Consider the following 24,740-nt stretch of genomic DNA (forward strand, 5'->3'; position numbering starts at 1 on the left):
GTCAACCCAAATTTGGTTCGCAACTGCTAACCAAGTTTGACGAAAGTTAGGCAGTGACCGCCCAGAAGACTCGCGTAGAACCAATACTTTAATTATTAGTACTTATCCAAATCTCAAACTAAAAGACTGAGTCAAACGAGCGTGTTCCTAGAAAGGAAAAAACCAAGTTTTGCGGTCCTGCGGTACCCAAAGCCAAAACAAAAGAAACCTAAGCCGAGGACTGCTCCCTTCAGACCGCCACGCCACCCTTATTCTGCTGCCATCCCGATCGTTGCATTGCCTTCCTTGCGTTGAGTCTTTCCTGTGCGTCGTTGATTCTCTTTTGCTCTTCGTCGAGTGCAGCTTTGTCCGCCGCATCCCTCACCGCCGCATCTGCTTTGTCTTTCTCAAGGTGGCTGTTGTACCTATCCTCGTAGTCCTGGTGTGTCTTCTTATCTTGTTCCGCGAGCTCCTGATCCTTCTTCGCATGCTCCTCTTGGCTATTCTTCAGGCTTTGAACTTCAGACAGAGCAGCCTTTAGCTTGTCATCGGCATCCTTGAGCTTTTTCTCGTATTCTCTGCGAATTTTTCCCATTTCCTTAAGGTGTTCAGCATCTTGCTTCTGATCATCCACAAAGTGCTTCTTGTCCAACTCATCATGATCACTTCGTTCCTTCTTCAAATGAGTGATCTCCTCTTGGGCCTTCTTAAGGGTGCGGGCCACAACATCAAAATCTTTCTCAGCCTTCTTGGCCTTCTCTTCAGCCTTGTTGATGGTCAGATTCTTCGATTCAATCTCAGATTGAGCTTGGTCTCTCTCCTTTTCGGCTTTCTTGAGGGCATCAGTCTTCGTTTGAACTTCATCCTTGGTGTTCTGGAGTTCCTTATGGAGTGTCTTCCGCAGCTTCTCCGAATCTTTGTTTTTGGCCTCGAGCTCTCCTTTCTCCGCCCTCAGCTTTTCCTTCTGCTTCTTCAAAAGCGCACAGTGGTCTTCGAGGTGGTCTTTCTCGTGTTCCAGTCTTCTCCTCTGCTTCTGTTCCGCTTCAAGGTTCTCGCCTACCTCGACGAGTTTGATCTTGAGAGCAGAGACTTCTGCCTTGAGATTGCTGCGCTCCCTTAGGAGGTTGTTAATCTCATCATGGTCCTTTGTGTCATGTCTTTTCATCTTCATTTCTTTGTCCTCGGCATCCTTAAGCTGCTTCCTCAATTCGTCGGCAACGCCTTCTCCGACGGCAATTTTTTGTTTCAGCATCTTGACTTCCTTATCAAGGGCACTGGCCTCTTGCTGAGCCACTTCAAGTTGCCTCTCGCTCTGGTGGAACCTTTCGTCCAGTGTTCTGAATTCCTACAGAATAGTTAAAGGCTTGGGGTTACGATTTGTGAAAAGTTGTACGTACCTGCTCCGCATACTTGGCCAGGTAACCGGCTTGATCGACAAACGCAGCGGTGTGAGTTAAAGTTTCGAGCAGGGTACGAGGGAAGGGCATCGGGGCAAGGACACGAGGGAGCGAGGGCTGAGGCTGAGGAAGCCTGAATTCGGTTTCCTCCTTGTTCGGGGTCGACTCAGGCGGGTTGAAGTCGCTGAGTCAAATCTGTCAGTTTTGCAGGTTCATGGGGGGTGTTAAAACTCACTGAGAGTGGCGATCGATCAAAGCAGCGAGGGTGAAGTCGCCAAGGTCTTTGGCGGAACTGTCCTGAGGTGACTTCATGCGGACGGAAAGCTTGCCGGTTTGCCGGTTGAAGGTGCAGTCCAAGTCGTAGTAGGAAGTGTAAGTAAATCTGACAACGTCATTGTTCTCGGTCTGAATCTTCTGGTATTCGCAACGGAGAGACGGATCCTTGGCTTTGCCAGCAGAGCTCTTCGTCCATTGCCAAAGAGACATGATGGGCCTGCCTTGGCCGAAGCCCTCAGGAGCGATGAAGGTAGCCATCTCGTTTTTGGCGAAGGTGGACCAGTTGATCTTTCCGGTCCAGACTCGGACAGTGTCATTGGCTTTGCCGCCGTGGGAGTAGGTACCCCAAACACGCTTGAGAGTTGACGAGGTCTCATAGCTTGCACAATCTGACATGGTAATCTTGATGTTCTCGTAGGCTTGCTGGCTAGTGATCTTCCACGAGAACTTCGGGTGCTTCAGAGTGAAGACATCGTCTCCCTTGTCGGTCTTGGAAACCTTGTCGATAGAGATTGTCTGAAACCAGTTGGCCTTCGGCACTCCGTATTCATCCCGCGTCCACTGGAAGAAGACATAGGCAGTGTCACCGGTGCGAACAGCTCCATTTGGCAGTATAACGATGAAAGTCTCGTCCTCGGCCACCGCCGCACCCTTCCAGTTGAGCTTGCCCAGATAGACGTACATCTTGGTGGGATTTGAGGTTGAAGCAGAGGGGTTCTTTGGGTCCTGGCTGGTTTTCGGTTTGGAAGGAGGCAAAGAAGGATGCGGAAGATGATTTCCGAGTATCTTGATGGGGATGAATGGGATGGAGATGATCTTGAAGGCGAAGTCGATGAGCATTGTATATGTGGGGGTTAATCGCAGTGTGGGTGTTTTCTCATGATACTTCGTTCAATCAGTTTGCCGGTTTCTGATCTTATACTGCAGGGTTGTGGCGTTCATTGACAGGAACTCGTTAACAGCGGGAGCTCTGGTTCAGCCTGCCACATTTTCGCTTGCCAGGAGGAGCTTGTCATATGAGATTTTGTTTTTCATTTATTGCATCTAAAAGTGCGTATCCTGTCTAGTTTGGTTCGGCCCAAGCACATTGTGTAGCTGAAGTTGCCGGAGCTGAAGTGCGAAGTTTCCTTATCCGGCAAGATATGAATTAGTTTTGTGGAAACGTCAATCCCACATTCTTCCCCGTCATATTTCAACACAGTGAAAACCGAAAACATGTCAAGCTTTTCGATCCGCGGAACAGCATCAGTCGATCCTTCCTGTCTCGGTAGACCTTAGCTGCAGAAAGACTCAGACAGAGGACATTGATTCACACTCATCTCGCGGTTTCCTACCAATCAGAATCTGAAGCTCGTAATGGGTTCAAGAATGAAGCTATTATGGCGGCTCTAGCCGACGGGCGCCGTTCTCGCATCGCTTAGCTCAAGATTGCTTGCAGGAAGAACCCAGGGCAATGGTTGTCTTACTTCCGCGTTGAGAAGACCGGCAGAAACGCCACAGAGCTGCGGGACCAGCATTTCTCTGGCCCCCGACATGACAATGTTGATTCCTGTGGAATCTTCCATGATAGATCTGCCGCGTCTTGGGGTCAATCCAAGAAACCGGATGGGCATTGATCGCCAAAAGTCAGCAGACGATGATTGAGGGTTCGTCCATTGCGTGTTTCCCTTCAACAACTTTTGATTATCTTCTTCTCTTCATACATATTCTCAACGACAGAGGTGCCAACCTGCCAGAGTCTTGCGGATGAAGCTCCTTCCAACTGTACAAATGTCGCAGAGCCCATGCCAGACGCTAAATCGCAACACGCGAGACGGAGAAAAACACCGATTAGGAATCGAGGATTGCGGGTACCAACGTTCGGGACGTCCCTAGAAGCCTCCACGCTCATTGGCGATCGGAGGGCTTCTGTGCCAAGCTGCTAGATGTCTCACATGCGATGAAGCCATACGTTCCTAACGTTTGCAGTGGCGAAATCGGAATGACGTGAGTGGGACAAGCCACCAATTGTTTTCGGCAACAGCAGTGCCCATCTTCAATCTGAAGTAGCCTCGATGGGTCGAATTCTAGGATATCAGACCCTAAAGCTGATGGGAAAATGAGGAGGAGTTTCTCGTCAACTTCAGGCAGAGCGTTGAGCGTACCTGTTCGCCGTCACCCAGCCACTGCCGTTCACATGCAGAAAAAAGAGCTACCAAGATCGCATGGAGTAATTCTGAGCGGACACAAGCCGTACACGGATTGTTACCACGGCACTCACACATGTAAATGAACTTCCTGACCAGTCATTTAATTGTTACTCACCTGTGGCACTGATCTTTTTGACTCGGCTACACGACGGCTGTTCCCTTTGTAGCCAATGCGACCCTGATGGCCACGCAAAGTTAGCGAAGGGGTATCCGATAGCTTGGTTCCCTCTTTCTCATAGATTGGACCCCCCTCCCCCCCAATGGAACAAAAACCTAAGCTTTTTGGGAGCTTCTCATCGTTTCGTCAAATATCTGCAGGTTTGCGCTCCCATCGGAGGGAGAGATAGACGTCGTTCGTGTTCATCAAGCGAGAGAATGAAGTTCGTAAGAGCGATGAAGGGGGGTTCCCCAGAGAGTTCATAGTCGCAGCGATAGAGAGCACTCTGACTACTTACAAATGGTTCTCGGTGATGCTATTGGCGTCTTGGGAGAATGAATAATCTTTTCGTCCCTTGCGTCCTCGAACGCTCTGAATTTTAAGGTTCGGCCTGAATATGAGTCACTGAAGAAGAACAACAAACATGGACAAATCGAAACGCTCTCCATAGAACATGCACCAAACTTCCTTCTCACAATCATCCACCGCAGAAATGGCGACTATCAGCAGGGAGCAAACGTACGCCGAGAATCATCCATCAACGCCCAGCACCGGTCTCATGATGACGGTATTTCATCGCGAACAACAAAACAGATTACAGAGCCGTCTCTGCGCTCTTCCTGAGGAACTTGTCCTAGAAATCATGTTCAACATGCGACTTGCCGAGCTCTATCTCACGCGTCAAGTGTCCAATCTCTTTTTCCGGCTTTGTCGGACAATGCGTTTTCGAGAACTCAACTTTTCCAAAGAAACTGACTCCCGGACCAATTATGACAATAGGTACCATTATCTTGCACATGGCAACAGATATTTCACTCAATTCCATCCAGACTACAACATCGACTACAACATCGAGTACGAATATGCCAGGAGGATTCATCCCCCTCTCCTCAGCAGCCCCCTCGAACTTCGGCAGAACATGTTTTCAAAATGGTGTAACTGTAGCGAGAAAGTTGCGTTCACTCTGCGGCGTCAAGCTCTCTGCCAGCCATGCTCGCAGCGCATCCCGGACGAACATGAGTTGGCTGAGCAGATAGCGCTCCACACGAAAGACGTCTGGTGCTCTGCTTGTGAAGAGAAGCATGCCACGATGTGGTTTTCATACACGCAGCTGCTTGAACAGTCCGAGGGCTCAAAGCGGTGTATTCTTTGGGAAGGATGTGTCCGACTATGTTCCCATCTCTCTTTCAGATGGAATGAGGTCAACGACTGGAAAAACCGTAAACGCAGTCTCCGCGATGGCGTAAGCTTTCTCGAATGCTACCAGTGCCTCGTTGGAGTCAGTGATGCACAAAATCCGGCGGTAAGGGCCTTTGCCGAGGAGACTGAGATGGAAAGTGGCAGGAAGAAAAAGCGTTACAAGATCGAAATGAGTTGGAGACTCCCCGTTCACGTTATCGAGAGCTGCTCTTCCAGGCAACACACATACGACAACATGCTTTGCCCGCATGTCACCTGGTCAGAGATCCTGAGGCATGTCGTACCAGGTCAAGTTCCGGGATCATTGGAGTGCTCTATCTGCGGCTTCCAGTATTCATGGACCAAAGCAGAGTCGGGAGAATATACGTACATCCAGGGATGGCGAATGCTTTGGAGATCGCGAAGAATTCCGGAAGATATTTATTGCTCTGATCTCCAACATGCGTCGAAATCGCTTTCGCTAGACCCAGGTTCATACCAAACACACAAAGACTTCTCAAAGCATGTCCTATGGTGCAACACCAAAGGATGTTACAACGCTCAGGGTGACTTCAGGAACATCTTGCGCAACAACAAATTCCACAAAAGATTCGTTTACCGCCCTCGATGGCCCGAGTATGTTTGGTCATCCATTTCTTTTGATTTTGGGAACATTGGCTAACTTCCATGTCTCATTGTAGCAGATGCAGTTCTTCTAACACATACTTGTGTGACGAACTACGAGTAATTTTACGAAGATGGACAAGCCGATCATCAATAACCGAACTTTGCAGCTGCGCTACTGGACCTCCGCATTTTGAATGTCCAAATTCAGACGAAAGGAAAAGTGAGGTTACTGACGAGGCGATGGGGTATGCTGCACGGTTATTAGACGAAACCGCGCAAACTTGACTGACAAGAGTTGAATTCGAAGTCAGCATTTTCTAGGAGACTGTGAGTTTCTTTGAGATTTTGCTCTACTCACATCATTCTTGGGAACGCATGTCGCATGTACCGTAGTATACCCATGGGAGCATTGAGTGTTTGTATGTTGTAAGACCTATCGAAGACCATGGCAGCTTGTGAGAATATATCATGGGCTTAGAACCTAAAGGACTTGGTTCCGGATGGGTCTTAAGCCTGAAGATGTCAGGGCTAAACAGGGTCAAGGCAGGTGTCGGGAGACCGACCTAGCTAAACATGGGAATATTCTCTTCAACTAGGGAAGGAATTTTTGAAGGAACTTTTGAACTTACCTGTGCTGGAAGCACATCGTTCGTCGAGGAACAAAGTTTGATCTCTGTGCCAGACCAACCACATTATTTTTTGTGTAGGTTCATTCATGAAAGCAGAAGCAAAAAGTCTCATACGGTAATGATAGAAAGGAAGCAACTGTGTGCGGCAACATGGCGGCCAATGTTCTACAGTCAAGGTGGTCCTGATGAACATATCAAGCCATCGAAGGGACATCCTAAATGTCGGACCCCTCTTTCTTCCTGATGGCCCTTCTAGGCGCAAACCTTCGACCCAAATCCGCATCTCGTTTGCCAGTTCCCAGGCGCCAGTTCCCAGACGCCAGCTGCCAGATGTTTCAGATGTCTTAGTACCGCTTTCGTAGACGACTCTTTCCATTTACAGGCTTTTAGAATCTTACGAAACGCCTACATGCCGATAGCTTAGATGGGCCGCCTAGGTCAAAATACTGGCCAAAACGTTTTTTTGTTATTTTCTTCCTGGTGACTGGTATTTTGAAAAGGTTTAACAGCACCCACCGCGAAGCCCTACTAATGGCCTAGCTTCTGGGAACAAACAACTGAGTGCGGATCTGAGGCTTAAACTTTACTTCTTGGCGCCTCGTCAAGTGTCTGCATTTTTCATTCCTCACCAGAGCTGAAGACACAGGTCGTTCGGGTGCACAACAGAAAATGAATCGAGAAGAGCAAGAAGGTTTCGCTGGAAAATTCGTAGGCTGGCAAAAAGGTACGCGACGCTATCCATAGCGTCTGCGGAAAATGGACGACCTTTTCGTCCTCCGACGCCATCGGAGACACAGATTTGAGTCATTGAAAGACAACAGTACAAGTAGTAAAGCATCAATAAACAGCACTCTCCAATGTGCACACCGAACATCCATTCTCGCCATATCCACCGCAAAATTGACTACCGCCAGCATGGAGGAGCTGAGCCCCACGACGGCGGTGCTCGATCGAGAGCACCAAAATAGAGTACAGAGCCGCCTCTGTGCTCTTCCCGAGGAAGTCATCGTGGAGATTATGTATCAAATGCGGGAAGCCGACCTTTATTTCGTGCGACACGTATCCCATCTATTCTTTAGACTCTGTGGAGAGAAGCGCTTCCGGATATTCAGAGGCAGGTGGGATACGTCTGACTTCAGCTTTTCAAGACACCTAGGTTGCTCCTGCCAGAGGGAAGTACAGCTTAGGCTGCAACGTTCATTGCTCCTGTCTGTAACTAGGGCACCGCAGTTTCTCTTCAAAGCGAGCCATGCGAATCTCTGCCAACCATGCCTGCAGCGTGTCCCAGACATAACAGAATTAAAGCTCCACCTGGCTCGCTATGAGGAGAAATTGTGGTGTTCTGGCTGCAGAAAGGAGCACCAAAGACTGTCGTTCTCAAGAGAGCAGCTCTTCAAGCTTAAAAAACGGAAAAATAGGCGTTGTATTCTCTGGGAAGGGCGTGTGCGGCTGTGCTCGCATGTCTCTTTCACATGGGGCCATGTCAGGCACTGGGTTGAGGGTATACACAACCCCAAGCCCGACGGCTTTGCCTTTCTCGAGTGCAAACAATGCTTTGACGGAGTTCATGGAGCCACATCCCCGAAGGTTGAATGTTTTGAGAAATCCCCTGGTGACCATGGGGCAGCCAATCGTGAGATTGAAATGAGGTGGACAGTTCCGCTCTCTGCGGTCGATGACGAAGCTCCAGGGCAACACGGGTACGACCAGCTCCTCTGTCCTCATGTCACTTGGACAAAAGTTCGAACTCAAGCTAAGAAAGAGTGTTGGAGAGACTTCACGTGTCGGAGCTGCAACTTCGAATATTCGTTTTCGACAGAGAGAGGGGGAATAGAGACGTTCGTTCAAGGGCGCCGGTTACTCTGGAGTAATGTCGAGGACGAGAACAAGGACAGCGACAGTCGAATCCAAAAAGTGCGTTTGCTGGACCCGAACTCGTACGAGATAGACACCAGCTTGTCGAAAAACGTGTTGTGGTGTGACAGCGAAGGATGCTGGAACGCCAAAACCCACCCCAACTTCCACTTCGACCGCATTTTGAGCGAGTACTTCCGGGTTACATACCCCACGATTTACTCAGAGAACTCTGATCACTGCTATCCCTGCCGGGGCATGTCAACGTCACATTTTCCTTGGCCATCAGACGCCCTCAAGGAGTTCGAGCCTTGCTCCTGTAAGGGCGTCAAGTACGTTGTTGATTACCTTCATGCGCGATTGTGCGACCTTCACGCGCGGTCGTGCGAGTGGCAGCGCGAGCGGCTGCGAGAACAATATGACAAATGCCCCTGGCTTTTTGTTGACTACCTTGAGCGGGAAAACGATACTTAGCTATTAATATACGTAACTGAGGTGTCTTTCGGTTCTACACAAGATTACAACGCTTCGAATTCACCCCGTGAGCGCTCTGCCACACCCGCTCCTCGCTCGTGACGTCTCCAATCGTCACATTCCAGAACCAAGTCTCCAGCGACGGGTTGTTCGCAGCACCGGCCCACTCCAAGATCACAGCCTGGATACTGTAATCTCCAGGCGCGAGGTTCAGGGACTCCGGGATCGAGATGTTCGGGATCGTGTCATTGTACCCGCCGGAAAGCTCTTCTACATCAGCGAAAGTCAGCACTGCCGCTCTGATGATCTATCTCCATGCTCGGCAAGGACAAGAACAACTGCAGGAGAGTTACGTACGACGCAGATTGGTTCGGTGGAATTCGAGGCCAATGCTTCCCGCGTAGACGGCAGACGTATCGCTGATGCCCCAGATCATGAGGTCCTGCCTGGGCTGCATGATGGCCGTCGTGACCGGCGCGTCCCACACGTCGCCCGGCTTGATTGTCTGCGGGAGGCCGATTGTCTGGAGATATCCCTGGGCTACGCCACTGAAGAGGGCCGCGGCGGTGGTGATGAATGTTGAGGTGCGCATTTTGAGGGGGTTAATCTACAAATTTCGTATGGACACAGCTTGGCAATGTATATGTTTTCCCAAGAAATTGAGAATGCTTTCCAATCAAACATCGGGTTCGGTGTTTTATAAGTACCGCCGTATGCCGCTTCCAGGTCTTCGTAAGAAAAGATCTTATGTTCCCCAATAACACCACTAGGCAAGGCAGCAGGCTGACATGCAGATAAACTAAACAATACTGTGTTACATTCACAATTTAACTTCCCTGGTCCGTCATCCGTGTAGCCAAATCCTTCGATGCAACAGTGGTAATTGCAACTCACGGCATACCGCGAGCACTGCTGGTGTGCTAAAAAGTGGTCGGGATCTGCCCCAAGCCGTCTCCTCTTTGCAGCGCAACGTCTCCGCGAGCAATGCAACCAGGGACGCGGGCTGAACCGCTGAGCCGCATGACAGCATCGGTGGTTGCATTGTTGTCTCGCGGCAGTGGGCATGTTACACCCTGTGCTGACCTCGAACCCAAAGCCCTCCGTATTCGAGACTCTAGGACAGGCACTTCGTATATACGGCTACCATCACTGCGCAATGATTGCATGGAACCTTTGGGGTGAATTCGTCAAACTTGGAGGATATTGATGAAGTTTCGAGCCCACGGAGGTTCACAGTAACTCCAGGGCGACCTTGAAGGATATCGTCTCTTGGTTACCGTCGAAACAGAGACCTCAAGGTGTATCACTCAAGCTCATGCTGATTTATCAAAACACGAACCCCCGCGGATTCCCCGAACCCGTAGCTGCGGTCGAGTATGTCGATGACAGCCCCCGAATTCTCGAGAAACTGGAGAAACCACCCAGCATCTCGCCCCTCGCGAGTGTGACTCGGGTGTACTGAGGTCTAAGGGTTGGTTTCCGTTCATCCATCGCGCGTGTAACCAAGTAGACGAAGCATGAGAGCATCTTGTCCTTCATGAGGGCAACGCCCACTGGAAATAGAGTGTCGGCAGTTTGCGATGATGAGTTCTCCTTGAGGTTATGTACCGGCGGGTTGCCGCGAAGAAAGCAGAAATGGCAAGAGCCTTAGCTACGTCCCTCGCCCGTGCCTTCCCTCTCAAGCCGCCTCTGCGAAAGGACCTATCTGGCTACGGCTGCCATGAAAGCTGACGGCAAGCTCTATGAGAGCAAGTTCTGAGAGCAGTCGTCGGGGGGTAGCACCCCCCACAGACACACGCAACACAGCGTGGCCGAACGGTCAACATCGACCATTCACCAGACATTGTAAAAACCGTCGGTTTTTCGTAGGGATCAACCCGAGTTTTTTTCCTTTCCTTCCTTTTTTTTTTTCCTTTTTCCTTCCTTTTTTTTTTTCCTTTTTCCTTTTTTTTTTTTGCCTTTTGCCTCTTTTTCCCTTTCTCTTCTTGCTTTTATTCTGTTTATGGTCCCGCTGTCCATCTTTCGCATCGACAATTGTTCAAAAGCTGCTTAACATCTTGCGGGCTGATGTCTGATGTCTGCATCTACGGGAGGAAGGCGTGGATAGGAGAGGAGGGGGCTCCTTCCGTTTACGAGAGCCGGAGCGGAGTGTAGTCTCCCGTGTTATGAGGAGACCTCGGCAGAGACTAGGTAGGGTATGGAAGGAGAAACAGGCTCTTTATCATGCGAACCCCGGCTATCATGGGCGCGGATGGCAATGTCACGACTAGAAAAGCGAAGTACGCTTCAGCTCGTCGCCCACATGGGATCGATTTCAAACTCAGCGACACCCATCATCACTTGGGTAGTGGAATCGACCTCGTGACGGAGCGCAAATGCGACATCTCGGGGACTTCAAACATCACAGACCCGTGTGCGGTGGCCGTATGGTATTGAAGAGTATTACACAGCAGTACATGAAAAAAGAGCACCCAGCAGCGGGTGCTCGTCAGCGTTGAATATAAAAATAGGCTAAAAACACGGAGGGGATCGGTTATCTAAAGCTCAACAGAAATACACCATGCCTACGCCTTCTCGGGCTTGGGAACGTTCGGCGCATCCTCCGCCACGTCTGCCGCCGCCGCGTGCTCGTGCTTCTTGCCCTTCTTCTTCTCCTTCTTGACGGCCGCTTCGGCGACGAGCTGCTCAAACACGAGGTAGTCGCCCTCCTCCTCGGGCGTGCGCTGTGCCTTGGAGAAAATCTCGGCGATCAGCACCATGGCTTCGGCGCGCTCCAGGCGCTTGGCCAGCGGCACCTTCTTGTCGTTGAGAACGGAGTCGCACACCTCGCGCAACACGCTCTGGATCTCAAACTTGCTCCCGCGCCACGCCGCCGTCAGGATCTTGCCCGTGACCCGCCTCTCGTACTCGGCCTTGGCCTCCTCGGACCAGTCGGCGCCGCCCTTCTCCTCCATACGTGCCATCTCCTCGATGGTCTGCTGAGCGTCGATTGCACTGCTAATGGTGTTCCACGTCTCCTTCACGATAGTGCCCTTGTCCTTGACGCGGCTGAAGAAGCCACCGATGCCCAAGAACTTCTGGCTCCGGAGCAACGCGGTGGCCTTGGCCAGATAGGTCTGGCCGATGGCGTGCAGGATATCAAGGCCGAACGACTCCATCTTCATGTTCTCCACCTCGAGGCGCGTTTTCTCCTGGAACGACTTGGTGACGTCGGGCCCCTTGTCAGTCTCGGTCCATACGCTTAGGCGGTCGAGGAGCTTGCGGGCGAGGGTGTCGACACGCTCCTGGCGGACCCGGGCACGCTCCTTGTCGTAGGCGGCGAGCTGCTCGCGCTGTTCCTTAGTCAGGCCCTTCTTCTTCTCTTTCTTGCGCAGCGACTCCTCGGTCTCGACGCCGCCGACCTCGTCCGACGGACGGTCCATAAGAGCCGGGCGGAGGGGGATCTGTGTGCGTTTCGAGCCTGAGGTGCCGGAGGGGCTGGGCGAGGGTTCCCTCTGGTAGGCAGGGGGTGGAGCGTCGGTAGCAGTGCCGGAGGATGCGGCGGCCGCCTCGGCGGCGTCGCGCGCCTTGAGCTTTTCCTTCTCGTCCTCGACGACGACGGCAGGGGGCGGTGCGGCGGCGGTGCCGCTGGCGGTGGGCTTCTCTGTGTCCTTCTTCTCGCCGTCTGCGGCAGCCTTCATGCTCTCCTTCTTAGCCTCCTCGGTGCCGGGGAACTCGCCCTCGGCGCCCTCAGCACCCTCGGCTCCCTCCTCGCCCTCTTGCATCGTGATGTCCATCGTTGCGGTCAGATCCTTCATCAAGCTGATCTCGCCGATCCAGTCGACGAAGGCGTCGCCGCCAAAGATGGAGGTGAAGAACTCGGCGGGGTCGGCGAAGCCCTCCTGCGGTTTGGCATGGTCCTTTCCATACTTGTCGTAGGCTGCTCTGAGGTCCTTGTCGGACAGGACTTGGTATGCTTCTCCGATCTCTTGGAACTTTTCGTGGGCGGTGGGGTCGTTGGGGTTCTTGTCTGTTATTGCTTGGCGTCAGTGATGCGCGCCCACGAAAAGACCTGCGGTGCTCGTGACAGGGTGCTTACCGGGATGGTGAACAATAGCTAGCTTCCTGTACGCCTTCTTGATTTCGATATCGGTGGCGGCGGGCTTCACGCCCAGCGTGTCGTAGTAGGCCGTGTCGACGACCATGATCGAGGTAATTTTAGGAGGGGTAAAGTTTGGAAGGGGGGTATCAAGGTATAGCGATGACAGCTAGAGATCTATAGAAGAGTCGCACCGGGAAAAGGGGAAGAAAAGAGAGAAAAATACGATCGGCGCGGCAGAGATCAGAGATCGCGGGGTGGTGGCGGGTAGGGATGCCAGCGATTATGATTCAAGCGGTGGACAAGGTAGATTGGCGATGAGGTAAGGTTGGCGAGGTAGGTAGGTCAGGTACGCAATATCCTCATAGGAAATCACAAGGAAAACTAGGCGACGCACGCACACACTGGCCCAGTATCGGTGACGGTGACAGCAGGTGCACCCGACCGGACGGGAAGCCGCAACTCAGCAACGCTGCTGGGCTGAATTTTGGGTGGATTTTCGTTTTTGCGGTGGTGCCCCGCCAAATTACGTCGTTGGAGGTGCACCGCTCTCCCAACTGCTCCAGGCCTTGGTGGGCTGAGGCAACGTCCACCGGTGCCCAGCCCGCTGACGGCCCGCCACTTCCCCAGCGAGGTGGCATCTGTTGGGCTGACTGCTCAGCGATGCCGGTCATACTTCAGGCGACTGTTGCTGGCGAAGTCCACTGCGGCCTTGGAGATTACGCGGACAGGGTCCTGCTGACAGGGATGACGTTGCACGGCATCGCGACCGTAGAGTTCCAACTTGTCGTGCAAACAACGTTGCTGCTGCTACCAACCGATTGCAGCAAGCTTGTCGGAATGATACAACAACTATAAACGGCAAGCCGCCATCTACACGTGGATGTTGCGATGGAGTTCACCCGACAGATTCGACGATCAACGCCGTGACGCCCCCAAATAAGGCTGCTCAACGCCGCGAGTCATCTAGCTTCCAGAACAATGCCAGATCTTCGGCATAGCTTCCGCCAGCTTCTATTGCATACACTACCAGTGGGACCAGCCAATGCCGGCACATTGCTCATTACACCGGCCATGCCGACTCACGATGTACTCTCACTCGGCACTAGAGCTCTGCGCTGACATTTGCCCGATTGCTTTGGATTCATGCTATGCTGCTCCCATTCTGGCTTCAACTGTCATCCCATTTCAAAGTCCACATTCCTATGTCATTTTTTCCGCCTCATGATTCCTTCCAAAGCAAACAGCTCCCGGTACGCCAATTCCAAATCTATTTCATTTAAACAACACCGTTGGCCTTCATGCGCTGGAAGCACGCCCTGTAGGCGTCGTGAACCTCGGGCACAGTGTAGTCGTACTCCTTGAGCTTCTTCTCCAGCTTGGTGGTGTCGAGCTTGCAGTTGCTGCGACCGGCCTTGATGACCTTGGCCTGCTCCTCGAGGGAGAAGTTCTTCCATGTGTAGTCGGGGCGGACAATCTCCTTAAACAGGGCAAGCACCTCGTTATGAGAGATGGCGCCGGGGTTTGTGAAGTTGTAGATACCGGTATCCTTGTGCTCGGCCATGAGGATGGAGGCGGGTAGCAGGTCGGTGAGGAGGGTGTTGCTGTTGGGGATATCGACGACGCGGTCGTACTTGGCAATCTTGGTAACGAAGTTACGGGGGTGCAGGTCGTCGCTGACGGGCATGCGGAGACGGAGGATGAGGCAGTTCTTGTAGTGCTTCATGATCTGTGATGGGGTTAGCTTTGCCGTCGCAAGCACGGAGAGTTGATGACTTACCTCCTCGACGTGGCCCTTGGTGTCGGAGTAGAAGCTGCCCTTGAAGTTGGCAGGGTCGGTCTCGAGGTAGCCGGGGCCGCCAATGGGGTGGGCATCGTCGTATTGGTAGATGCAGCCGGTGGCGAAGACGGTGCAGTGGATGCCCTTGAGGAAGCAGGCGTCGGTGAGGTTCAAGGTGCCGATAACGTTGGATCGCATCGTAGCCTCCTTGTTGTCCTCACACCAGTCGACGTTGGGGCGACCAGTGCAGCCGGCGCAGTTGAGGACGTGGGTAGGCTTGACCTTCTCAAGCTCGGCAATGACGCCCTCGCGGTTCTCCATGCGGACAGTGGTGGTGTAGACCTCCTTGCCGTCCTTCTCGAGGAGGACCTTGAGGTGGTTGGCAACCCAACCCTCACCTCCCCAGATGAGGAAGCGGTTCGCGGAGTGTCCGTTGGTGGCCATTGTGATGATGTTGATGAAAGTGTTGTTATCGGGTGCGGTCGTCGGGGACGGAAAGTTTCGAATTGGGTTTGTATCGGCTCGCTGGGATGGTGTAAGTTGGCAAGCAGCGGTATGTAGCTGATGGCGGTCTTATATGTCGTTCGCCGGCAAGGGATGGAGTCGTGGGGTGGGATGGGAAGGGGATGGGAAAAGGACAAATTGAGTAATTTGTAAGACAAGATAGCAATCAGCAGAGAAAAGGGAAGGCGTGAGACGGGATTATTTATCTGGGGTAAGCATGGCAGCGCAGGTGTGACCAAAGGGAGAGAAGGCGGAAACTTTCAGTTCAGGTACGAGTCGTATCTGCATTTCAGCCCATGGTCGAGACTCCATGTCCCATTGTCCCATTTGGACCGTTCACAGCAAGCAGCTGCCACCGGCACGGCACTGGACAGCAGGTGTTCAATGTCGTTCCCACCCCCACCTCCGGGAACTGCACTGGTCCTTGACACTCTGGACGTGGGCGGGCTTGCACACGTTTGGTGCTGGCAGAGGAATGGAAGCGTGGAGGTACCGCCTTCACCGCGCGACCCTGTAGCGCAACTTACGTACCTCGAGTACGAAGCTTGCCAGGAGCTACGTTCCATGTTGATGGGCGCGTGTTATCAGACGGGCCTATCGTGCCTATTTTCAGTCAATAGTCGGCGGAGCTTTGGCAAGGCTATGGATATGTAAGCAGCGCCACGGAAGCCGAAGACAGCAACGGGACGACAAAGTATTGTTAGTGGAAGACTTGAAAGACAAGTAGCTACTTGCTACCGCCGTCGTTGGGAGCCTCAACGACATGTATCGCGGATACGTGGGCCTATGATGAAGGGGGCTAGATGTGCTCAGTATGCTCCCTTGGAGATGCAACGAGTGAGACATGCGCCGACGAGGTGCACACCGCATCGTGCTCCCTTGAGTCGGGTGGCGGTGGAGGGGAAGACGGTTGAGACTTGAGACTTGGAGAAGAAGCTCTCCGTTTCTGTCTCTGCTCTTGTTCCAGCGTCATGCCATTCGCAAGGAATGGTGGAGAAACAGAGCCTCACGGCTGGTATAAAAGCCAAGGATCTCTGTCGAGTTGCGTGGTAGACGATGGGCTGGAGACTTGAGATAATATCCCAAGGACCAGACGATTGCGCACGCGTGCTAAGGTTCGGATAGTCGGGTCGCGAGGGGGAGGCTGAGCTGGTGCGTTTATTGGGAGGTGAATTGCATGCGTGAAATAAGTCGACCGCTCTCCCCACCCACACCTCATCTGGCGTGTCAACAGGTGAAGGAAGGGACGCAGGCCCGGTACTTATAGACCATCAGTCTCGGCCTCTTGGGTGCCGCCAAGACGCCCGAGGTGCAAATGACACTTGATGCGAGCTGAGCCCACGAAGAAAGAGAGGGAAAAGAAGACTTGGAAGCGAGAACCAACTCAACGACGCAGTCGCGGATGGAAGACCCTGAAATATGGGCAATACCTTCCTTCTCAGGCAGTACCAACAGGGTCGTGATCCGTGCCCCGCTTGGATGGGAAAAAGGGACCTGCATCGCTGACAGTCAGCACCTTCCACTGGCCAATCACGCCGCGAGGTCCGTCTCATTGGCTCGCTTAGGTTTAGCCGAACCGGTGCTCCAGTTGGTCCCGTCGCCTGCCAAATGGGAGCTACGAGTGCGATGCAGTTGGGGGCCTTTGGAGCCTTCCCCAATAGGGCCTTCGACTGCGAGCTTCCACTGCGCTGCTGGACCCGTGGCAGGCTCGCACACAGGCAAGGTAAGGTACGCCGTGTGTCACTGTAGCATGGCGCCGCTCGCCGCCCATCCGCGCCGGTCCACCGCCCACAGCAGCCAAACACCGCGTGAGGTGTCAACTGAAAAGGCGGGCAACCACAGCGCCGTCAGTGGTACAGCGCAGGCACCTCACTGGACGGGGACCACACCACCGCCGGAGCTTGGCAGATCGTTGCATTTTGGCAAATTTGGGGAGGAGCTGCCCAGTTCCTACATACCTACCTTACCCGGCGCATGGGATTGGCTCATGCTGATGACAGCGGAGAAATCTTTCCTCCTATTCCAGTTCCCCGTCGACTGCTTCGCTCAAGTCCTGTCCTGTGTTGTTGATCTCCGGTTCCCGTTGTCACCGGTTACCCAGATCGCTTGCTGCAATCTGCAATTTGCAATCCCGTCCCTCGAGCATAAGAAGCGTCCGTGTCCCTCGCGAACTGATCTGATCCAGCCCCTCGGTACCTGGAGAAAATTGCAACTGCGACTGCAACGACACCCGCAACCGTCTGCACTGCGCGAACTTGCGGCCACGAAGCAACTGGCGATTCTCGGTTCTGCGTCAATACCACCGCGACGACAGTCTGACCCGGCCCTTTCCTCGCCTTAACCGCCCGTCGCCGCACGTTCTGACTGACCTCACCTTGTCGTCTCCTCTGCAAGTCTTGCCTTTGCCCACCGCCCATCGCGACGACCGCTTGCCATCATGGGCGCCCTCTACTATGTCCTCCACCCGAACCAGCTTCGCTCCATCATTCAATGGTACCGTCTACCTCCATTTTGCCGATGCGCGCGTGTCATGCGCTCATTCTGCAATCTGTATGCTAATTAGCCTCCAGGAAGGTCTGGCACGAGCCTGTCCACCGCCGCGACCCCTCCAAGGAAGACCCGACATTGAGATCATGCTTCGAATTCCTGAACAAGACCAGCCGGTCCTTCTCCGCCGTCATCCAGGAGCTCAACCCCGAGCTGCTCGTCCCCGTTGCTCTATTCTACCTCGTCCTGCGCGGACTCGACACCATCGAAGATGATATGACGATCGACATCAAGGAGAAGGAGCCTTTGCTGCGAAAGTTTGACACCCTGATGGAGACGGACGGATGGACGTTCACCGGCAACGGCCCCAATGAGAAGGATCGCGAACTTCTGGTGCACTTTGACGACGTCATTGTCGAGCTGAAGAAGCTCAAGAAGCCCTACTACGAGATCATTAAGGATATCACAATCAAGATGGGCAACGGCATGGCCGACTACGCCCTCGACACCGAGCTCAACGCGAACGGTACCAACACCATCAAGGAATATGAGCTGTACTGCCACTACGTGGCCGGTCTGGTCGGTGACGGTCTGACACGCCTCTTCGTCGAGGGCGACCTGGCCAACCCGAAGCTCCTCGAGCGTCCCGAGCTCACCGAGTCCATGGGCCAGTTCCTGCAAAAGACAAACATCATCCGTGATATCCACGAGGACTACCTCGACAAGCGCGCTTGGTGGCCCAAGGAGATCTGGAGCAAGCACGTAGACAAGTGGGAGGACCTCTTCAAGCCCGAGTACCAGCGCCAAGCCCTCGAGTGCAGCTCAGAGATGGTCCTCAACGCGCTCAAGCACGCCGAGGAGTGCATCTTCTACATGGCCGGCATCCGCGATCAGAGTGTCTTCAACTTCGTCGCCATCCCCCAAAGCATGGCCATTGCCACCCTCGAACTCGTCTTCCGCAACCCCGCAATCTTCAACAGCCACATCAAGATCACCAAGGGCGACGCATGCCAGCTCATGTCCGAGTCAACGCAAAACCTGATGGTAGTCTGCGACGTTTTCAGGAGATACGTCCGCCGGATACACAAGAAGAACGACCCGCGCGACCCCAACTACGTGCAGATCAGCGTGCAGTGCGCCAAGGTACGCGACGGCTTTGTCCCGCGCCTTTGTTCGCGTCAAAAAAGTCAATTGCTAACACAATGCCCAGATTGAGCAATTCATCGACTCATTGTTCCCGAGACAGGACCCCAAGAAGCTCGGAGACGCGGCGAAACAAAAACAGCGGGGCGAGCCGGGCATGGACCCAGGCGAAGCCTTCATATTGGGCGGCATGGTCCTGCTGACCCTCTTTTTTGTCTCTGCTCTTATGGTCAGTCCAAAAATTTCTTCTCGCTTGTTTACTCTTCCTTCACCAACCTCTTCTCAACCCTCAACCTCGACACTGCAACTGACACGACTCAGATTGGAACGGCGTGGTTCTTTGGTGCGCGCTTCGACACGCTCTGGAAGTCGGACGGCGTCTACTGGCCCGGCATGGAGCCCAACGCGGCCAAGCCGTTGGAGCACAAGGAGCTGTAACACCAGACAGACGAGAACAAAAGTTGTTCTTACGCTTCATCTGACTTGTTGACGGTACATATTGATGAGGAGTTTTTCGGTTGCTCTGCCGGTTCCGGTCACGAATATTGAGCCCATACTAATCTTCCTAATACACACCATCCACGATGGTTTTTGTGCGCCAAGCCTGCTATTCGTCGCCTTTTGAACCCACGCCATTGAGATGACTTTCTTTCCAACGAACCCAAGCACGGATGTCAAATTGCAATTCAGTCCCACCGCTAGGTGGTCATGACTGTGGTTGTGCCGAAGAAGTGCTGATATCAAACCCACCGGCAAAGACCTCGTCCACAGCGACGAGTACGGGGCGGGCGTGTCTTCCACTGTTCCAGGGATGCGCTCTTTTGCTTCGGCTTGCAAACATACTTGAAATGTCCCTTCCGTTGTCGCGACTGCCCATCGTCGTCACCATCGTCGTCGTCTGATCCACGGGCATCCTCACATCGGGTGACAAGACTGCCACCGACGCAGTCATGTACAGCAACGTGGGAAGGAATGACAAGCCTCCCATATCTATATCTCCTTCGGTTCCCCAGGTATCAAGGAAGACGCGAATCCAAAAGTAAATCCAAATCCCAAGCTCCGTCAAGCAAGGGAAGCATGCGCATATGTTGTTGTCATTAGAGTTGGAAGACCATGTGACCGTCCCGTCTTTCCCGCGCGCCGCGAGCTGCGAAGCGAAAGGGAGGGGGGAGGAGGGGAGAACCTGGGGGAGGCAGGCACGCTGGATGCGGCTCTTGGAAGGCTTCTCGGCGTTCATGCGCGCCGGCTGGGGAGGGGTCGTTGCCTGTGCGGCGACGCAGCTGACACCCGTTAGTGAGGTGCTTTCTTTCGTCCTAGCCGTTTCTACATTTGCGGCGATGGATCGTGTTCACGGGAGGTTGCGATCTTCTTCGTTGGAGGTCGTCTTGCCTCCTGCCATTTTGCTTCTTGCTGAGGTCTCGAAGCTGAGTCATTCTGAAGACATACCCGTGACAGCACATCGATTCCCAACACATGGGAAAGGAAATAAACCACAATCACAAATAAGACACGCGCAATGTCAGAAGCTCCCCTGTTCCAGCCGTGCCTACCTCACCTACGAGTGGGCTCAACTTCTTCAGCTGGTTTTGCCTCCTCAGCCTTTTTGTCCCGGCCTCCGTTCCAGCTGAAGGTGGTTCGTTACAGAAAGCCCCGTGAAGCCCATGACGCCAAGAACTCGGTTCTCCGTACCTTTGCAGCGTCGAACGCTGGCCCCCGTCGCCCCTGGGAGGATTGGATGGGGTGTCTGCTTCAGCGTTGTTTTGTTGAAGGGGAGGCCTTTTCTAGGTTCTCTTTCGCATTTCCCTTGGACTGTCTAACTTATTACATGGCCTTGATTATTACGGAGAAGAAGTTATCCTCGTCTTCGGTTTTCACACATTGCCCGTGGAGGAACATCATCGTCACAGGAAAACCACCCCAGAAGCTTTCCTATTTCGGGTTCGGGGTACCGAGACGGTGATGTTTGACTCGCGCTCACAGCTGATCATTCCCATGCTGCGGTCTCTCTCTCAGCCTGGCCTTAGAAAGAAGCTTTCGGGAACAAGTCAGCGAAAGCGCGAGGAGGTGAGTGAGGAAGGGAGACCCGGCCTGGCGTGGCCTCGGAACCTGTCTTCCGTTCTATTGGGGGAGTCCTATCCTTCCCCGTCCCCGTCCCGTCCGTTCGTTGCGCTTGCTACATCATAAGAGGGAGACTTTACACTACCCTCCCGGGCAATTTTTAAACAACTTTAGCTTTTTCAACTCAACTTTTCTTTCCTTTTGGTCCCATCTCTGTTGTCGAGAATGCTGCCCCAGCCGACCTTCCGAGCACTCGCTCACGAGACTAGTCAACTTGTGGAAAACCTTGGGCCGTCTACAGACCCGAATGCGGTGATGGTGGCCTGCCTACTGCTGCTCGGCCGGAGAACTCCCCGCGTGCGAAGGCACGCCAGGACAGCAGCGGCGCTAAGTTCATCCCATCCCGTCGTGAAGGTGCCGTGAAACCTTGTTTCGCGTGTGAGAGCGAGCGAAGTCTGCCTTCTGCTGTTTTGGCTCTGACCGCTGGACCTCCCCGACGAGGGTGTGCGTGCGTTGAGTAAGTGTAGTGTCGTCACGGCGTCATTTCCTAACAAGACTCGGGACGAAATAAGAGAGGAAGGCTGTGTATGGTCAACGGGATTGTCCAAGTTCGCGATACAACGCCCGGCCTCGCATCGTATCGGTAAAGATGCAAATGCGAGGAGTCTGAAGAATCTACGCAGATTTGGGTTTCCGTCTCCGAGTGCGCGCGTGGGTGACGTTCTTTCGCCTCCCGTCTCATCTCGTTCCAACGGTCCGGAGAGAAGGGTGGGGTTGCTTGGTGATCGTCGTGCTTGCAGATTGTGATGTGTGTATTGGAAGATCGTGATCACGGTAGAAGAGTCATGTCACTTGATGGATAGGCAAGAGGTGAAGTTAACGTCTTGTAGCTGTCTGCTGTCATTACCTAAGTCTTCCCCCGTTGCAAGTAAATACAAGTTTTTGGCTTATAAATGAAAAAAATGATTCAAGAAAAATCGTTGACTAGACAGGAGGGAAAAGGTTGTAAACCCAGGACAGTGAAGAGTTACGAGGAAACCAGCCCCGTCGAGGGTTTTTGTTCTTTTTCTTTACGTCTTGTCTGTGGAAAGTTTCTTGAAATGCGGTATGGTGTTTGTGTGATGACCTCTTCTTGCTCAAAAGTGTCTTTTTACATACAAGTTATCCCTCTCACTGATCGAGAGACGGGACAGCTTTTGCAGTCGAAAAGGCCCGCGCGCCATGCTATGACTGGGTATCCTCTAATAAAATGCCGTGAATATTTTTACTCTCTTCTTTGCGTTTCGTCTCCTCCTCGAACCAAAAAATGAAGTTACACACAAGTGTCGCGGATATTAAACCAAGGAAATCGAGGTTAAAGAAAAGACGCCATGTGTGGTTTCATGCTTCGAGCTCTCGTGAAATGGTAATCGGACCAATGAAATAGCTCGCTTAGAGCTGGCCGTTGTTGGCGATGCGGTTGGTCGTGCCGGCAGTGTTCTGCTGGACGGTGGCGCCAGAGGCATCGGAGAGGGCGAGGATACGGTCAGTGACGGCCTTGACGGTGTTCAGGCCCTCAAGACCCATGAGGTAGGCGGCGAGACCAGCAACGTGGGGAGAGGCCATGGAGGTACCGGAGAGGGTGTTGGTGGCAGTGTTGGAGGTGATGCCGACAGACAGAATGTTGACACCGGGGGCGAAGACGTCAACGGACTTGCCAAAGTTGGAGAAGGAGGCCTTGCGGTCGTTGCGGGCGTCAATGGCACCGACGGTGATGGCGTTAGGAGCGGAGGCGGGAGAGGTGTTGCCGGCGTCCTGGTTCTCGTTACCGGCAGCGACAACGGGGACGACACCGGCGTTGTTTAGAGCCTGGATGGCGCGGTTGACGGCCTGGGAAGCGGAGCCACCGAGGGACATGTTCATGACAGCCTTGCCGGTAAGGTTCTTCTTCTGGACGTCGTCGATAACGAACTGCATGCCCTCGAGGACACCAGAGTTGGAGCCAGCACCATCGCCGTCAAGGACCTTGACACCAATCAGGTTAACGTTCTTGGCAACACCGAAGGTGCGGCCGCCAATAGTGCCCGCAACGTGGGAGCCGTGGCCGTTCTCGTCAGTGTCCTACATCGTGTCAATTTCGAAGGCTGAATCAGTGTAAGCTGGGAGTACATACGACGCTGTTGATGAAGTTGGCGCCAAAGGTGGCACGGGTCTCGAACTCGGAGTGAGTGGTCATGATACCGGTGTCGACAATGTAGGCGGTGATACCCTCGCCACCTGTCTGGTCAAAAACGTAGCCGGTCTCGCCAGCAGCGGCGTGAGACAGACGGACGAGGCCGGGAGGGGCGTTGGTCTGGGAAACGGTGGCGGACAGCTTGACCTTGGCATCCTGCTCAACGTAGGCGACCTCGTCGGCGCTCATGACAGACATGATGAAGGTGTCGTCGGCCTCCATCGTCATAGCACGCCAGCCGTTCATCTTGAAGCTCTTGGTGGAGGTGGACAGCTGACGGCCGTCGAGGGCGCGCTTTCCAATGTTGCGCTTCTTGATGGAGGTGATGAAGGATTGCTGCTTCATGTCGATGGCATCGTCGTCAAAGGTGTTGTTGTAGACGACAATGTACTTGTTGGGGATCAGGTCCAGGGCGTCGAGGTTGGAGATGGGGACACCCATGAAGGAGCCGGATGTGTTGGTAGAGCTGCCTCCGAGGCCGAAGGGGGCGGCGAGGCCGAGAGCGGGCAGCAGAGCCGCGACGAAGGTGGAAACGGCGCGAACCATGTTGGGCGAGATGTGTATGTAAATACGGGTTGTTGATATTTAAGCAAGGAAGGTTTGTACGGGAGAGAGCTAGCTCGTCGTCGTGTTTGGTGTTTATGAAGAAGCGAAAATATGAGACCGCTGGTCTATGAGCAAAAAAGTCGACGGCTGGAAAGAGGTCGTCGAGGTGTGCGTGGGAGTGAGTGAGTCGTGGTCGAGCGACGGAAGGAGTGCGATGTTGAGAGAAGATGCGATAAAGGATCCGGATACCAGTCACGACACAAAGCCTTTGTTACGCTCTTGAACTCAAGTCAAAAAAGCCCGAACCGGAGTAAAACAAATATGATAAAAGAATAGGCGAAGAAGTGGACGGTTGTTGTTGGAGAGAGGAGGAGGTATAGCTATCCGGCCGCACGGGAGACGTGGGAGCTGACTGATGGATATACTAAAATGGAGAGAGGATTGGAGGGAAGGAAGATGGAAGCAACAAGAGAGAGAGACGGAGCAAGAAGATAAAAGACGGAAGGCCAAGCACAGCTGGGCCTGGATGGAGGTTGAGAGAAGTAACTTAAGTATAACGACGGGCCACGAGGAAAAGAAGGGGGGACGAAGTGGACGACAGGACTAGGGGACGGGAGCGAGCCGGGGGGGGGGGGCAAGCGGTACATCAGGTACCTGCATCTGCGGTCTGCGCTGGAGCAGGTGGGCCATGCCTTGCCTTGCCTTGCCCTGTATGGGAATGGGAAGGGGTGGACATGGACTGGGACCTGACCTGGGGTGGGAATCAGAGGACTGGGGCCCTTGAGAGCAGGGGTGGATGAAGTGTGGATGGGGGAGGGCTTGTGCTCGTGCAAGCAGACGGACAGGCCAGGCCAGGGTTAGGAGCAACGAACGATGGACTATGGATACAAGAGGCAAGAGGGTGAGTGGGACAAGGGACGGAGGCGAGGCAGAGGCAAGACAGACGAGAGAGAGAAAGAGGGGACAGTGCTCTTTGCACAAAGTGAATAGGCCTTGGACCCATGGACTCCAAGCAGACAAGGGGTGAGAGCCGAGAAAGAGACGAGAAAGACAAGAGAGGGGAGAGACAATGCTGCAACTGCGCTGAGAGCGAAAGAGAACTCAGTCACTCACTCAGACCAAAAGCAAGAGGCAGAGAAAGACCAGATCAGACAAGAGATGCAAATGCAGC

General features: G+C 53.5%; 6 protein-coding genes across 6 annotated transcripts; 1 reads left to right on the plus strand and 5 right to left on the minus strand.

Annotated features, from left to right (window-relative positions):
- Positions 1-229: 229 nt before the first annotated feature.
- On the minus strand, positions 230-2,492 carry Myh6 (Myosin-6; the record flags this gene model as incomplete). Its single annotated transcript, XM_037324535.1, has 3 exons — positions 230-1,324; positions 1,377-1,560; positions 1,612-2,492. 3 exons carry the CDS (start codon positions 2,490-2,492, stop codon positions 230-232), a joined length of 2,160 nt encoding a protein of 719 aa, XP_037176453.1.
- A 6,303-nt stretch (positions 2,493-8,795) lies between these two features.
- On the minus strand, positions 8,796-9,353 carry CGCA056_v009289 (uncharacterized protein; the record flags this gene model as incomplete). The annotated part of the gene is made up of 2 exons (XM_037324536.1): positions 8,796-9,031; positions 9,119-9,353. The coding sequence occupies 2 exons, from the start codon at positions 9,351-9,353 to the stop codon at positions 8,796-8,798; spliced, it is 471 nt and encodes a 156-aa protein (XP_037176454.1).
- Positions 9,354-11,325: 1,972 nt separating this feature from the next.
- CGCA056_v009290 (putative J domain-containing protein) lies at positions 11,326-12,945 on the minus strand (the record flags this gene model as incomplete). The annotated part of the gene is made up of 2 exons (XM_037324537.1): positions 11,326-12,770; positions 12,840-12,945. 2 exons carry the CDS (start codon positions 12,943-12,945, stop codon positions 11,326-11,328), a joined length of 1,551 nt encoding a protein of 516 aa, XP_037177041.1.
- A 1,173-nt stretch (positions 12,946-14,118) lies between these two features.
- NRS/ER (Bifunctional dTDP-4-dehydrorhamnose 3,5-epimerase/dTDP-4-dehydrorhamnose reductase) lies at positions 14,119-15,063 on the minus strand (the record flags this gene model as incomplete). Its single annotated transcript, XM_037324538.1, has 2 exons — positions 14,119-14,568; positions 14,620-15,063. 2 exons carry the CDS (start codon positions 15,061-15,063, stop codon positions 14,119-14,121), a joined length of 894 nt encoding a protein of 297 aa, XP_037177040.1.
- Positions 15,064-17,560: 2,497 nt separating this feature from the next.
- Positions 17,561-19,191, plus strand: erg-6 (putative squalene synthase; the record flags this gene model as incomplete). The annotated part of the gene is made up of 4 exons (XM_037324539.1): positions 17,561-17,616; positions 17,694-18,753; positions 18,821-18,982; positions 19,075-19,191. 4 exons carry the CDS (start codon positions 17,561-17,563, stop codon positions 19,189-19,191), a joined length of 1,395 nt encoding a protein of 464 aa, XP_037177043.1.
- Positions 19,192-22,242: 3,051 nt separating this feature from the next.
- Positions 22,243-23,569, minus strand: alp1-0 (Alkaline protease 1; the record flags this gene model as incomplete). Its single annotated transcript, XM_037324540.1, has 2 exons — positions 22,243-22,911; positions 22,964-23,569. 2 exons carry the CDS (start codon positions 23,567-23,569, stop codon positions 22,243-22,245), a joined length of 1,275 nt encoding a protein of 424 aa, XP_037177042.1.
- Positions 23,570-24,740: the final 1,171 nt, after the last annotated feature.

Source organism: Colletotrichum aenigma, assembly GCF_013390185.1.
Source record: "Colletotrichum aenigma strain Cg56 chromosome Unknown KSG_Cg56_contig06, whole genome shotgun sequence".
Classification (NCBI taxonomy): Eukaryota; Fungi; Ascomycota; class Sordariomycetes; order Glomerellales; family Glomerellaceae; genus Colletotrichum; species Colletotrichum aenigma.